The following is a 15,828-nucleotide window of genomic DNA, read 5'->3' on the forward strand; positions in this document are numbered from 1 at the left end:
TGTGACCTGGTCCAGCATTACACCATGATCACACCAACACTCACCTGCTGTGACCTGGTCCAGCATTACACCATGATCACACCAACACTCACCTGCTGTGACCTGCTGTGACCTGCTGTGACCTCCAGCATTACACCATGATCACACCAACACTCACCTGCTGTGACCTGGTCCAGCATTACACCATGATCACACCAACACTCACCTGCTGTGACCTGGTCCAGCATTACACCATGATCACACCAACACTCACCTGCTGTGACCTGGTCCAGCATTACACCATGATCACACCAACACCACCTGCTGTGACCTGGTCAGCATTACACCATGATCACACCAACACCTGCCTGCTGTGACCTGGTCCAGCATTACACCATGATCACACCAACACTCACCTGCTGTGACCTGGTCCAGCATTACACCATGATCACACCAACACTCACCTGCTGTGACCTGGTCCAGCATTACACCATGATCACACCAACACTCACCTGCTGTGACCTGGTCCAGCATTACACCATGATCACACCAACACTCACCTGCCGTTGCCATGGAGGGCTCCTCCGTGCCCTCTTTGTGGAGATCTCTGGGGATTGACTGTTTTCTCAGCTCTCAGAGGGGCTGAGAAAACAAACACAATGGACTTCAACTGGATGTTAGCTAGACAGCAAAGCAGTCATATGGCTGAACAGTCACTTGACTCATATACCATTTATTTTTGTATGTTAAAGTGAGATTTAATTGACAAAATGTGCACGTGATTTATTCAAGCTATTATAATGGACAGGATTACTCTTGACCAATTAAGCCATAACCGAAGCCAAGGTTTAACATTTGTACTTTTTTATTCTGCTTTTGTAACTTGTTCCTTAGTTATTTATTGTCCATGTTTCTTTATGTACATGTTTCATATGTATGTGCTGGTGCCTCAGTGATATACAGTACTTATATTTAAAAGGAAGTAAGCATGTGCAAGAAAGTAAGCATGTGCAATATGTACCTCCAGCATCTAGCGAGGCTGGAGGTACAGTATGTTCATTTAATCTCAAATAGATCGACCTAGATCATTTCATGTCCGGTGTCACTGCCACAGGAATGCTTTTTGTTGTCAAATATCATACATGTTTGATTTGATGGTGTTTCTTGTTAATTTTCTTATGTGAATGTAATATATAAATAAAAACCCACAATCACATTTATGAAGTGTCACTTTCAGAAAACATGTTGACATCTGTAATCTGTGCTATTATTTTACAGTGGTTACACTGTAGATAAGGGGTACAGTTAGAATCGTAGTCCAGTCTCCACTAAGTCAACTGTGATTTTGTTGAAATCCATTTGACTTGTAAATGCCATTTAGAAAGATCTGGCTCATATTTTTTTTTACAAGTGGAAGCAGATGTAGTCTGTGAAGACTACACTCTAGTGTTGGTGTGATGCTACTGCACAATGATCATTAACTCGCTCTCCAAGTCTGTGTTTAGACATGCATCCCATTTCTGAACTTTTTCCACTAATTGGTCTTTTGGCCAATTAGACAAACTTTTTTTGCCCCAAAAAATCTGAAATAGGTTGCGTGTGTAAACACAGTCTAATACTACTTACAAAACATATAATCATTATAATCAACCAAGGTGGTACCACCTTGAATTTATCCATTTAATTTAAAAAATGATATTTCCAGGACCATGCATAGCCTACTATTTTTGTGTTATTTTGCAGTGATATAGAAACAAAACAAAAAAAACTTTCTTTGGAGTGATAAAATAGTGTTTTTTATGAGGATAATTCTTTCTCAAATGCCAATGCACTGAAAATGTAAACCATGAATATATGACACACACAGATATATATATATATAGTGTATATATATATATATATATATATATATATATATATATATATATACACACACATATTATGTGGTGAAAGGACAACAACCTCTCCAGACAAAGGAGATGATTGTGGACTACAGGAAAAGGAGGACCGAGTACGCCCCCATTCTCATCGACAGGGCTGTAGTAGAGTAGGTTGAGAGCTAGTTCCTTGGCGTCCACATCGTCAACAAACTAACATGGTCCAAGCACACCAAGACAGTCATGAAGAGGGCACGACAAAACCTATTCCCCCTCAGGAGACTGAAAATATTTGGCATGGGTCCTCAGATCCTCAAAAGGTTTTACAGCTACACCATCGAGAGCATCCTGACGGGTTGCATCACTACCTGGTATGGCAACTGCTCGGCCTCCAACCGCAAAGCACTACAGAGGGTAGTGCGTACGGCCCAGTACATCCCCGGGGCCAAGCTTCTTGCCATCCAGGACATCTATACCAGGTGCTGTCAGAGGAAGGCCCTAAAAATTGCCAAAGACTCCAGCCACCCTAGTCGTAAACTGTTCTCTCTGCTACCACACAGCAAGCAGGCGGTACCGGAGGGTCAAGTCTAGGTCCAAGAGGCTTCTAAACAGCTTCTACCACTAAGCCATAAGACTCCTGAACATCTAATCAAATGGCTACCCAGACTATTTGCATTGTTGGTCTTGGGCTTGTAAGTAAGCATTTCACTGTAAGATCTATTATACCTGTTGTTTTCGGCGCATGGACAAATAACGTTTGATTTGATTTATACATACTAGGCAGATAAAGTGTACTCGCCACTAGGTGGCAGTAATTGTGTACTTTCTCCCGAAAACTGCTTTCGATATTTAGCTATGCAATTTGCATTAGTGAAAGGTCAAAAGACAAATCCGTCGCTAGCTGCCAAGATCTTGCGAAGGAAATATGGATGGAAATAAAGACTTTTCTGGCGTTTCGGATGAATGCACGGCAGAATACATTCTCAGTAATGTGGCAGAAGTAGTGGAGAGAATTTTGATGTTTGTACCAACCAAATCCCTGCTCCAAATTGCTTGGTAAGTGACTAGCTAGCTAGATTAGCAACGGTCCGTGCTATCGGGGCACAGTGGGACGTCCCCCCCGGTAAGGGTAGGGTTTCTGGGGGGGTAGGGATGTCCCAATGATTCTGGATAACACTGACCGATTAGCCACAGTCAGCTAGCTAGCTAACGTTAGCAAGCACAGTGTTTTATCAACAATGGCAATGCACGTTCCAAGTTCTAAACAGGGCTGGAACTGAATATATGTAGCTAACTAGCAATATACACCAAATGTGTCTGTTAGCTGTATACGTTTTGCTTGCCATGTGAAACTAGCATACGTTGGCTAGCTAGCTAACAGGTAGCACAACAGTATTTGAGTAATAATCTTGTATTACAGATGTGTTTGACGGCTAAATTAGCTAGCTAAGAAATGCTTGGAATCTAGCTAACGTTAGCTAGTTATCCTCAGACTGGTCGTAGGTATCATGTTATTTTAAACAACTTCCTTGTCATGCCAGGATGAGTGAGAGATAACGACGACTGTCTTCCTTATTGTGCAGTGTTTGCAGACTGTGGATGAACTGTGCACGGAGAGTACTGAGGGTCCAGCAGAAGTTGACGTGGGTGTCTGCCTCTGGACCGTCCAACTATGACGGCCATGCTCTCTGCCACAGCCTGGCTGAAGAAGTGGAGGTCAGTTTGACTACTGAAAATACACAAATTACAACAGGGTCTCTTTCAGGAGATCATTCATGAATTGTTGATAGAAGTGTCATGAATAGAGCTGACATGATTGCATGCCAGAGAGTAGTATCTCGTGAACAGACTACATAAACATAAATGGTCCCGTAGATCTGTCTTTATACTATGAACGCTGATTGATAACTTGCAGAAGTAGTTCCAGTTTTTCGTCACTGGTTTTATATTTGGACAAATCAAGATTTCGCAGGTGTTACCATATTTTCTCATTTTGGAATGGGAGGGGACATCTGGCCCATACATTTACCCATAACTTGCAAAGAGTGGATCTCCTCAATCCGGTTCCACTCCTCATTCTAGCATAATCTAATAATCTAATCATTCTACCTTAATCGAGTGTCTGACCAATTACGCAAGACTTTAGTTCTGGGTTAACTGAGATTAGCCAGAGGCATGCTTGTTCAACATTATGCATATCTATCTGTATGCTGTTGCAACAGTCCTACAAGTAGGCTAGTAGAACACAGTAAAGTTATAGCCTGGCTCCTACAGTGGAAGACAGTCTGTGTGCAGTATGTGGAGTCTGACATTATTGAAAACTGTAGAAACACCTCTCTCTTAATGTTTGCAGAATGTATACCTGCTGCCCAAAACAGTCTTGGTTATGGTGGACAGCGAGACCTTCAGTGGACAAGACTCTTCCTACAAGCAGAAAAAGGGTAAGATGTAACATGTACTACATTTACTACTCTGTAGTAAAGCACACTAATAATGCTGGGCCGAGAAGTAAAAAGTACTGTGGCCTCTTATCTACTAGCTAACTTCCATTTAGTTTATGTTACTAAACACGTGGTAAGTTATTAAAAGTTGAAGGCTAAGTTGTGAAACCTGCTGCTTATATTAGAGTCCCAGTCAGTAACAATCTAATTGTAAGGCATGTTCTAACCTGTATCCCCTCTTGCAGCACGCAAGACCCACCACAGTCCAGACTCAGTGGAGGAACTGAACAGGCTGTTCCCCAATGGATGTGACATCATGGCCATCACCACGCCTGGTGTTGTTTGTAAGAACCACATTATTTTCATATTTCCATTCCTAATGACCAGAACACCGTGTGGTAACTATTCCATTGGTTATAATATGTTATAACACATAATTCCTACAACACTAACCACTCATAGCTAGCTCTTGTGCCATAATTCATGACACAGGCTGCTGCCGGTGCATGCCGTTCAGGTCCTTTCCTCTTTGATACGTGTTCTGCATTTTCATCTACCAGTTTTTGAATGTTCACCAGCTCACTTAAGCGTATCACAGAGGAATGGGTCACCTGTCAACAGGGGATGGTCCACATTAATCTCCCCCTGCCTTATTAGCATAGGGTGCTCTGCTTTGGTGCTGGGAAGAGAAGCATGGCGACTAGATATGTCGATTGATAACCTAGTATTCCTGACAACAGGATTTGTGCTCTGTATTCCTCTATATAATCACTAAGCTGGAGAGAAGTGACACTCCATCAACCAACTATGCAGATAGTGTCTTTGCTTGTGAACTGAAAATCTAGCTAGATAATATTGATGTGTTAAATAGTGTTATGCCACGTAGATTAAGTGCTTAAGACAACCAGAGAAGTGGAACGCCATGCAATATGTTAAAATGCAATTACTGTTAGCTAGCTAACTACTTTAAATGTACATCATACAGGTGATACATTTACCAATATAAGGAAAAGGACATTGGTTGACAGTATGATTTGTCCTTCTGCCTTTTCCCACAGTAACCCTGAAGAAGGCATTTGCCAAAATGTAGATTTTTTTTAAGCAAACTTCCAATGTCCTCCCAAGAGTTGCTGCTGAGTCTCTCTTCATCTTCCCCCACAGTAACTCCCAGTGGCTCCCACTCGGGTCCACCGAAGGAGTTCCAAGAAGGAGAAGCTGGCTATGCTATCATGTTCCCTAGGATGGAGGGAGTGGACATCCGCCCCTTTCACTTCTGCAAACGCACCATCTCAGAGTCACACCTGGAGGAAGCAGGTTGGTGTGACCGAGTTGAAGTTATGATGACCAGTTCAGAAATATACTTTTCTCCGCCCTGCCACATAGGGGTACCACAGTCAACCATTAAGCTGGTCAGTGCAGGTCTTGTTCTAGCCCAATACAAACCCTGCAGTGTAAAGTTGATACTAGGATTAGTATATGAGTGTGTGATAAATACCAATATTTACAGAAAAGAGATGGCAACAAACATTTCTACAGTATGCTAAACACATCCATGGCTCTAGCCAACCGTCCACCATGATATGATTCCATCTCTGACCCCTCTCTGTTGTCGTCCTGTCCCCTCAGGGCTGGTGAATAACCCTGATCTGCGTGTGGTGCTGCTGTTTGGCTATGAAGCCTACAAACCCGGAGCAGCCCGCTTCCTTAACCAGGTCCTGGAGCCTTTGGCACGCAGCAAGGCTCTCATCGCTGGGGGCCATGTGGAGAATGTCTTCTCCCCAGAAAGAGAGTGGTGAGTATCTGAGTGATCTGTAACATGTACTGTTCTTTTCAATGCTGAGAAGGGTCAGGAGTTCTCAAACATGGGTCTGGGGTCTTATTTATTGCGACCTCCTAGTAATCTACCAAGCGGCAAAACAACATATTTTTTAAGGTAGTGGGGGTCCTCAGCTGGAGCCTCATCATATTCAGAGGGCCCTGACATGAAACGTTTGGGAATCCCTACTCTTACTATGCAGCTGTGACTTTGTTTTTGTCTGTCCCGCGATCGTTCTCTGTAACTGTTGCTGGGGCTGGTGCGGTGGTGTAGGTCTGGCCCTGAGTGGTCCCGGGGTTAGGGTTTAGCTTATAGTATTACTATATAGTTATGTGACAGTGGTCTGTCTTTCTCCGTAGCTGTGGCCGGGGGTCGTACGGCGTGGTGGGTCTGGCTCTGAGCGGTCCAAGGATCCAGGGGGCCAGTGTTCTCCTGGAGCAGGACGTGAGCAGCCCCAAGGCAGCCGAGGCCACCATACGGAGACTGAAAGCCGCCAACCTCCCAGAGAGGAACACCCTGGGCTTCATGTTTGCCTGCGTGGGTCGCGGACACAACTATTACAACAACCAACGTAACGTGGAGGCTGACACCTTCCGCAAGGTGTTCCCCAACATCCCACTGTTTGGCTTCTTTGGTAACGGGGAGATTGGGTGTGATCGTATCGTGAAGGAGGACTATACTCTGTGTGACACGGATACGGACAGTCTGCAGCATGGATACACCACTGTTATGACCCTAGTTCACCTTGGCTGAGGAGTCGATGGTCATATTTACATTCAAACTACAGTTTGTTTTGTTCACTTCAGGTTCCTATTGATTAGGTACAAAACAGAAGAAAACCGGAAGAAGCAGAGAGGTACTATCATAACTGGTCCAATAAGAAACACCTATTTTACGTTGAAAAATGTTTTGAAACGGTGTACCCTAATGAATACAGCCCTGGTGTCTAGTTCAGAAGACTGTCTGTGCACGTAACAATCAGGATCAACAACATTTTGGTTGTAGAATCTTATCTCTCAGCCATGATGGTATGTGATGCTGTTTGAAGTGGCTTACAACATGTACATGTATTTCTTTTGGTTGTGTTCAACTTTTCCCAATGTAAAGTTTTAACTTTGTTCATTTTTAGGGGAAATGCAATGTTTTATCTGCTGCAATAGAGGCAAAGAGTTACTTGATCCTGCATTGATCAGTTTGAAACTTGAATAGGAAATATTGCTGATATGTTAGTGAGTTTAACAAGGTGCTGATGGGAATCACAGAAGAAAATACTGTCCCTTCATCTCAGTCCTCTGTTACAAAATAATACAGTGGACTTCCCCATTTAAAACACATATATATTATCCTGAATTACTCACCAACTGTTACGCTCATATTCAAAACAAAGAACTGAAACTAACTAACTAATTTTGACCAGATGGTTTCCTACACCTTATAGTGAAAATCTACTGACACTTGATGTCCAATTAACAAATATAATTGTTATTAATTATTATAAATAATTGTTGAGATTACCGATCAGGCACATTTTAGTTAAGAAGATAAGGAAAGTAACATGTTTTGAACCTTTGAGAAAAATTCAGTTTGTCTTGATTTCAATGTTTTCTCCTGTATGTGCTTTGACACATGCCCCTCTTTTAGTGTTATATGGAGAAACTCTTTTTGAAATGCAATTAAATCGAGGCCTATTCCTACTACCTTTATAAGACTATTTCACACACTGGGCAATTCCACGATAACAGAGTGAGGCTGAGACTCAGAATTTTCACTTGAAATGTTATGTCAAACAGAAAGCAATGATTGCAAAGTTAAACCAACCATACAACTCTATGGATAAGGATGACTTTTATAAAGACATTTACTTGAAGAACAGAACAGTGCACAGTGAAAAGTGGGGCGGCAGGTAGCCTAGTGGTTAGAGCGTTGGGCCAGTAACTGAAAGATTGCTAGATCGAATCCCTGAGCTGACAAGGTAAAAATCTGTCGTTCTGCCCCTGAACAAGGCACTAGGCCGTCATTGTAAATAAGAATTTGTTCTTACATTTTTTTTTTTAGATGAAGTCTTTGGTAACAGAATGAGGGTTTTTGCTGTTATTGTGGAATTGCCTCACTAGCTTCTATTTACTCAAATGGATTCCGTGGTTTAGACAAAATCTTTCTCTCTGTTGTGTCGTTCTTCATATTTGTTGCTTCATTGGAACTGATGGTTTTAAAATGTGTTATTTTACATGTTCCACTCCCAAACAGGGTAGTCCAGCCATTATATGATTGTGATGAACATACCATGTACAAACAGTTTTGTAGTTGGGATTCTGTACAATATTCTGCTTCATTCATTGAATTTACGAACATATTATAATTCTGAAGACATTCTTGATGACAGTATTTGTTTTGTTTATGAAGGTATCAGGTAGATGTTCTGAAAATAGGTATGAAGGTATGAACACATGAGAAATGTTTAGGAAGTTGAAAACAGTTCTTTGGAGATGAATGTGCAATTTTACCAACTTATATGTTTGGCTAAATGGTTTTGATTGCATTGTTTTTTTATTTAGAATAAGCTATTTTAAGGTATAACTTTTCAGTATAGCCTGATACTCTGTAATGGGGGAAATGTAAGATCACTGTTCATAGTTTTCTGTGACCTAACTTTTCCCAAATAATACTGTACACTCAAGGTTTTCATCTGGATAACAAACTTTTTTTTATAGCAGACATATTTTAGGAACATGCATCTTTGTTACCTTATACACTTTCATTATGTTCATTAGACAACACAGTAATGTTACCACACAACCATTTTGTGTAGAGCTAATGGGATTATTTTAAAATGGTTCTTTAAATCGTTTTCCCTGGAATTAATATGATGAGCAAAATGTTTAAGGTTACAAGCACTTTTCAACTATGTGTGCCAAATATGTTTGATTTATTTCAAATTCAATACATTTAAATAAAGGACTGCCATTGAAATGTCTCCTCACTCTCTGGCTTTCTCTAGGTTTAGGTATCCTGATTTATCATAATGGAGAAAAAATGTGCATCTAATTATTTTCAGAACATCTTCCAATATCATATTCTACAACCAATGTACTCATATTAACGTTTAAATGAAAGAATAACAGAATAGTAAAACCTGCCATTTATATATATGTTTTCTTATATAACAGTCCTAATTGTTCAGAATTGCTCTATCATAGACTACTATTATTTCATATCGACCATTTCCGAAAGCCTAACCTTGACAAGCAGGCGTGTTTGATATAAGGCTGCGAAGACGCTATGAGATTGATTGATGTGCGCTCTAACCATCGACTGGCTATTCCTGGTGAATGACAAACTGTTAAGCCAATTGGTAGAAATACCATTTATATTCCCATAGTATCTTGAATTTCCGAAACGATAAAAAACGTAAAGCCTATGGACATGGAGAAAGGCAGCTCGGGAATAAAGCTATAGGCCTACAAATCAAGTGAGGTGACTGTACCTCAGTTTTCATTCGGTTATCAGGATTTGGAACTAGAATCAACAGAGAGCAAACATGTGATTCGTGACCGAAGCAAGCAATGACAATGTTATAGCTTCGATACTGCCCCTATTCGGCAAGAAAATAAACGGCAATGTTTTTGACGTTGTTTCGCGGGGATTGTGCTACTATTCTCGGTTTTGAAAGGGAGAGAGCAGCGCAGCACTAGAGAAGCCGGAGGTTAATCACGTTTTCAGCACCTAGACAGCTCCTTGTGGAAGAAGAGGTCTATATTCGGCAGCAAGGAGTCCCTTCTGCGATCGCGGGGGAAGCCCTCAACCCTCACTAGCAATTTTGGAGCCGTGTAGCCAACAACACACACAACGTTCTGACCTTTCTTCCTCCACTCTCCAATTATGCCGGTTATTTGGTGGTCAGTCAGGGACACTTAATATAATCTTGCTGAACGACGATGGTGCTTTCATTTCGGCTCCAGTCTTTTCGTTTTGCACAGGATTCTAAGCAGCAGCAGCAGGGGAGCTTGTCCAATGTAAAAGTGCTAAGGAAGGCAGCAGCCTACACATCGCCACGAGCTTGGAGCACGAGCCTCACTCACGCTGATCATCACAGAGGGAGACATTATCACGAGCACGCGGCCAACGGGAGGCTCGATTAGACTGTCAACAATGTAAATCAAGACAGGTAGGAAGGTTCTTCTTTGGTTGAACTGAATAATAGATTAGTTGTACATTGCCGGGGCACTCCCTCGGTGTAGCCTACAACGGGGACCACCCCCGCTTTACGCACTAGGCTACTATAGTCTCTCGAGTCTCTGCTTCTATATTCAGGTACCACAGCGACTAAGTATAGTCCTAACGTGGATTAATGCTTGGTTTAGTCCGTTTCAATTACAATTTCCAGTAGGGTTACATTATTATTAGTTCCTGAACAGGGAGGCAAACATTTGCATGTCAAGCTACCTGTCAGTTTGGTTTTGACGTGGATATGGGGCTGAGTTATGCTTTGAGTTTTATGCAATACTACAGAAAAGCCGTGTAAAATGAAGTAAGTGTGAAGAAACCTCAGTTATGAAGTAAGGGGGCCGTTAGCCTACTTTACTATTCAATGAACTGTGTGAGACCCAGCGCATGTTCCAAATGGCCTACATAGGCTCACTTAAATGTAGTGCACTATATAGTACGTAGATTAGAGGCGAGATGGATCTGAACTGATAGGCTCCAGTAGCTTATTAAGGTCATGCAGAGACCAGTGGACAGACCTCTACTTGATATTTTGTGCTGGTCAGGCAAAGCACAGTCTATGAACTCTCACCATTCAAACACCATGGTCGAAAAAAAAGGTATTCAAGAGAATTTGCTTAACATAACCCTTTATACAGTAAGTTGGGATGTCCTACAACTTCCAGTTGTTGTAGTCTTTAGTAGAAGTCTCTCAATATACCTTCTCACCAGCACCATCTGACATGTAATGATGGGCCACACAGAAAGATTTCACCTGTAATGTCTCTCACATCTTCTCCATTTAAAGTATTGGTACTGTAGTGTATGTCTTCCATTTAAAGTATTGGTACTGTAGTGTATGTCTTGCGTTTAAAGTATTGGTACTGTAGTGTATGTCTTGTGTTTATGTCTTGTGTTTAAAGTATTGGTACTGTAGTGTATGTCTTGTGTTTAAAGTATTGGTACTGTAGTGTATGTCTTGTGTTTAAAGTATTGGTACTGTAGTGTATGTCTTGCGTTTAAAGTATTGGTACTGTAGTGTATGTCTTGTGTTTAAAGTATTGGTACTGTAGTGTATGTCTTGTGTTTAAAGTATTGGTACTGTAGTGTATGTCTTGCGTTTAAAGTGTTATTGAATGACTCATACATAGCCTACCATACTCTCAGGGGATTGCCATAATAATGTGTCACTGTCTGTCATCAATCATATCTAAATAAAGACCAAGCACCTGGGTAGGTTTTCACTCATGCATGTCCTGTGTCAAGCGTAATGGATTTTCCCAGCAGTAACTCAACAATGGACTCATTCTATGGTGAGAGCAGCTCTTTGGGAGTATTATCCAGCAGACATGCAGGTGATGTGCTCTTACCATAGACATAGAATGAATCATCTTTTACTTTGAAGAATTGCTGTTGTAGGTTACTCTTCAAGCTACAATTATAGTTCTTCATTGTTTCAATATCTGGTGCCAGTATACAATGTTTTACTGAACTCATAAACATCTTAGTGTAATACGGATGTAATATGGTTGTAGTACATGTCAGGTGTAATTGATATTTAATTCAATCCCCAGGTTCAACATGAGTCCAGCAGAGTCTATCTGGTGTGGTGATCTCAGAAACTAAGAGAGGCATAGCCTGACTGAGAACTGAGTGAAGATCATAGCCTCCTCCTCTTCCTCTCTCCATCACCATCCACCAACATGGCTAACCCTCAGTAAGTATAGTACATTACACCACCCAGTGTGTGTATCTCCTCTCTGTCCCCCCGCCCCCCCATAACATGACCTGTGCTCAGTAAGATCTCTCTCCCCCCATAACATGACCTGTGCTCAGTAAGATCATAACATGACCTGTGCTCAGTATGATCTCTCTCCCCCAGAACATGACCTGTGCTCAGTAAGACCCCCTCCATAACATGACCTGTGCTCAGTAAGATCTCTCCCCCCAGAACATGACCTGTGCTCAGTAAGATCTCTCCCCCCAGAACATGACCTGTGCTCAGTAAGATCTCTCCCCCCAGAACATGACCTGTGCTCAGTAAGATCTCTCCCCCCAGAACATGACCTGTGCTCAGTAAGATCTCTCTCCCCCCATAACATGACCTGTGCTCAGTAAGATCTCTCTCCCCCAGAACATGACCTGTGCTCAGTAAGATCTCTCTCCCCCCATAACATGATCTGTGCTCAGTAAGATCTCTCTCCCCCAGAACATGACCTGTGCTCAGTAAGATCTCTCTCTCCCAGAACATGACCTGTGCTCAGTATGATCTCCCCCAGAACATGACCTGTGCTCAGTATGATCTCCCCCAGAACATGACCTGTGCTCAGTATGATCTCTCCCCCAGAACATGACCTGTGCTCAGTATGATCTCCCCCAGAACATGACATGTGCTCAGTATGATCTCCCCCAGAACATGACCTGTGCTCAGTAAGATCTCGCTCCCCCCATAACATGACCTGTGCTCAGTAAGATCTCTCTCTCCCCCCAGAACATGACCTGTGCTCAGTCAGATATCTCTCCCACCCAGAACATGACCTGTGCTCAGTAAGATCTCTCTCTCCCCCCAGAACATGACCTGTGCTCAGTCAGATATCTCTCCCACCCAGAACATGACCTGTGCTCAGTATGATCTCTCTCCCACCCAGAACATGACCTGTGCTCAGTAAGATCTCTCTCCCCCAGAACATGACCTGTGCTCAGTATGATCTCTCTCCCACCCAGAACATGACCTGTGCTCAGTAAGATCTCTCCCCCCAGAACATGACCTGTGCTCAGTAAGATCTCTCCCCCCAGAACATGACCTGTGCTCAGTAAGATCTCTCCCCCCAGAACATGACCTGTGCTCAGTAAGATCTCTCCCCCCAGAACATGACCTGTGCTCAGTAAGACCCCCTCCATAACATGACCTGTGCTCAGTAAGATCTCTCCCCCAGAACATGACCTGTGCTCAGTAAGATCTCTCCCCCAGAACATGACCTGTGCTCAGTAAGATCTCTCCCCCAGAACATGACCTGTGCTCAGTAAGATCTCTCCCCCAGAACATGACCTGTGCTCAGTAAGATCTCTCCCCCAGAACATGACCTGTGCTCAGTAAGATCTCTCTCCCCCATAACATGACCTGTGCTCAGTAAGATCTCGCTCCCCCAAAACATGACCTGTGCTCAGTAAGATCTCTCTCTCCCAGAACATGACCTGTGCTCAGTATGATCTCCCCCAGAACATGACCTGTGCTCAGTATGAACATGACTCCCCCCCAGAACATGACCTGTGCTCAGTAAGATCTCCCCCCCCAGAACATGACCTGTGCTCAGTAAACATGACCTGTGATCTCTCTCCCCCAGAACATGACCTGTGCTCAGTCAGATATCTCTCCCACCCAGAACATGACCTGTGCTCAGTATGATCTCTCTCCCACCCAGAACATGACCTGTGCTCAGTAAGATCTCTCTCCCCCAGAACATGACCTGTGCTCAGTCAGATATCTCTCCCCCAGAACATGACCTGTGCTCAGTAAGATCTCTCTCCCCCAGAACATGACCTGTGCTCAGTATGATGTCTCCTCCCAGAACATGATCTGTGCTCAGTAAGACGTTTCCCTCTTTACCAGACTTCTCTGACCTCCTCTCACCTCTCTTCCTGAATAATAAATATGGTAGTGTACACACAGGCATGCACGCAAACACACTGACACACACGCACACACACAGAGAAAGTGAGAGAGAGATAGCGAGAGGGAAAGAGAGACAGAAAGGGAGACAGAGACAGAGAGAGGCTGAGCGAGAGGGAGAAAGAGAAAGGGAAATTACAATGGCCTGTTACAGAGAGAGGCAGAGCTCAATGATATTGCAGAGGGGCACCTCATCGGTCAGCTCATTTGGAATTCTGCAGTCTAGCCACTCTTTCACAAATTCCTCTTACCTTGCCATTTTTTCTTGCTATCCTCAAGTCTTTTGATTGGTTGATTTATTGATGAGTGTGTGTGAGAGAGAATGTGTTTGTGTGTGAGATAGAAAGAGAGAGCGATAGATAAAGAGATAGAAACATACCCGACTAATGAACAATTGCTTATGCAGTGCTGATCTTCTTAGTGGTTACTCCCAGTTGCGTGATCAGTAGGGATGGTGAGAGGCCAGGACAGGTCTGGTCTAATGGAGACGTGTAGTGTAGGGCGAGAGGACCAAGGAGACTGAAGAGGAGGCTTACGTCTTTAGGCCTGATCTTGACTGTGGCATCTATAGTTCCTTGCGCTTATTTGGTCTCACTTGACTTAATTATTAGTCTTCAGCAGGCTGTATGTAACTAGCCATGCTCATTATCCAAACCTGTAATACATTAATGGTAAATGAAAAGCACTCCTTCACTGTTCTCTGTCCGTTTGTGTGACAGCCAGTCAGCGGAGTGGATTTATTCTGTTCCCTGTCGGTCCGATTCTATTCTGTCACTCTGTCCTGCTCAGTCAGTGGCGTAGGGCTGTAGCCTATCTCTGGGCCCAGTTGTTTAAGATTCTGAAGGGTTGTCGTTGCAGGACAGCACCATTCATCTTTCTCTCCGTCGCTGTTTGCCCTGTTGTTTATTCAATGCCAACAGGAGGGTGGGGAGGTTGGAGGGCTCTGCCTCTGTTGTTCAGCATGCTGAGGTTGACAAGCACATGGTGTCTGTCTGAGCAGGGGCATGTTCCTGTGAGTCTTTTCCAAGCAGAACAGTAACACAGGGATGGATGCTTGGGCCAGCTGATCTATTAGACCTCATCTATTACAGAAGATAACAAGGAATCTGTTAGGAAGTCTCCATTAGATGCATCTAGATTTAGTAGACGGAAACAAATTGTTTTTGTTGTTGTTGTGAAGAGGGTGCTATTTCATGCTGTAGGTGAGTCGCATCTTAGCAAATGTCTGGATTGAAACGGTACTTTATTTCATTCCTGATGATTTTCTGCCTAGAAAATCCTTTCTGGAAGTTATATCGTTTAACATATTACAAATCAAGTCTATATCGTAATACAGCCCATTCCCATTTCACTGATCACTTTTCTACGCTTTTCGACTCTTTAGCTTTGAGCCTCAGGTAACCTCAAACACACTGCAGTTCAGTCCGACTGTAAAGAGCCAAGACCTTTCCTCTGCTGACAGTACAGCACAGCAGCTCTCCAGGAGGGTCTCTCATCATCAGTGTGTCTCCCAGTCCTGGTATCTGTAAAGGTCAGATGAGACTGGTCACACTGTGCCTGTCTGAAACATGCCATGCCTACACCTTCCTGAAACCAGACTCATTTATCATTATGGAGATTTCCTGCATAAAGTCAAGGCTGATGGAGTGTACACATAGGCTAGCACATACTGTAATATTAGGAAAGGCATCAAGACAAAGCCTAAGAGGAAGAGGTGAAGGAAGGTTTAGAAAGCAGATTTGTGTGTCTTTGTGGATGGGTTGAATGGAGTGGAGTGAGCATGTACATGGGTTGAATGGAGTGGAGTGAGCATGTACATGGGTTGAATGGAGTGGAGTGAGC

General features: G+C 43.0%; 1 protein-coding gene across 1 annotated transcript; it reads left to right on the forward strand.

Moving 5' to 3' along the window:
- The first annotated feature begins 2,700 nt into the window (after positions 1-2,700).
- Positions 2,701-9,087, forward strand: LOC115117593 (F-box only protein 22). The gene is made up of 7 exons (XM_029646079.2): positions 2,701-2,912; positions 3,440-3,572; positions 4,210-4,297; positions 4,543-4,641; positions 5,459-5,611; positions 5,924-6,089; positions 6,473-9,087. Exons 1-7 carry the CDS (start codon positions 2,782-2,784, stop codon positions 6,864-6,866), a joined length of 1,164 nt encoding a protein of 387 aa, XP_029501939.1. The 5' UTR covers positions 2,701-2,781; the 3' UTR covers positions 6,867-9,087.
- The last annotated feature ends 6,741 nt before the right edge of the window (positions 9,088-15,828 follow it).

The sequence above is a fragment of the Oncorhynchus nerka genome, linkage group LG28, assembly GCF_034236695.1.
Source record: "Oncorhynchus nerka isolate Pitt River linkage group LG28, Oner_Uvic_2.0, whole genome shotgun sequence".
NCBI classification, from domain to species: domain Eukaryota; kingdom Metazoa; phylum Chordata; class Actinopteri; order Salmoniformes; family Salmonidae; genus Oncorhynchus; species Oncorhynchus nerka.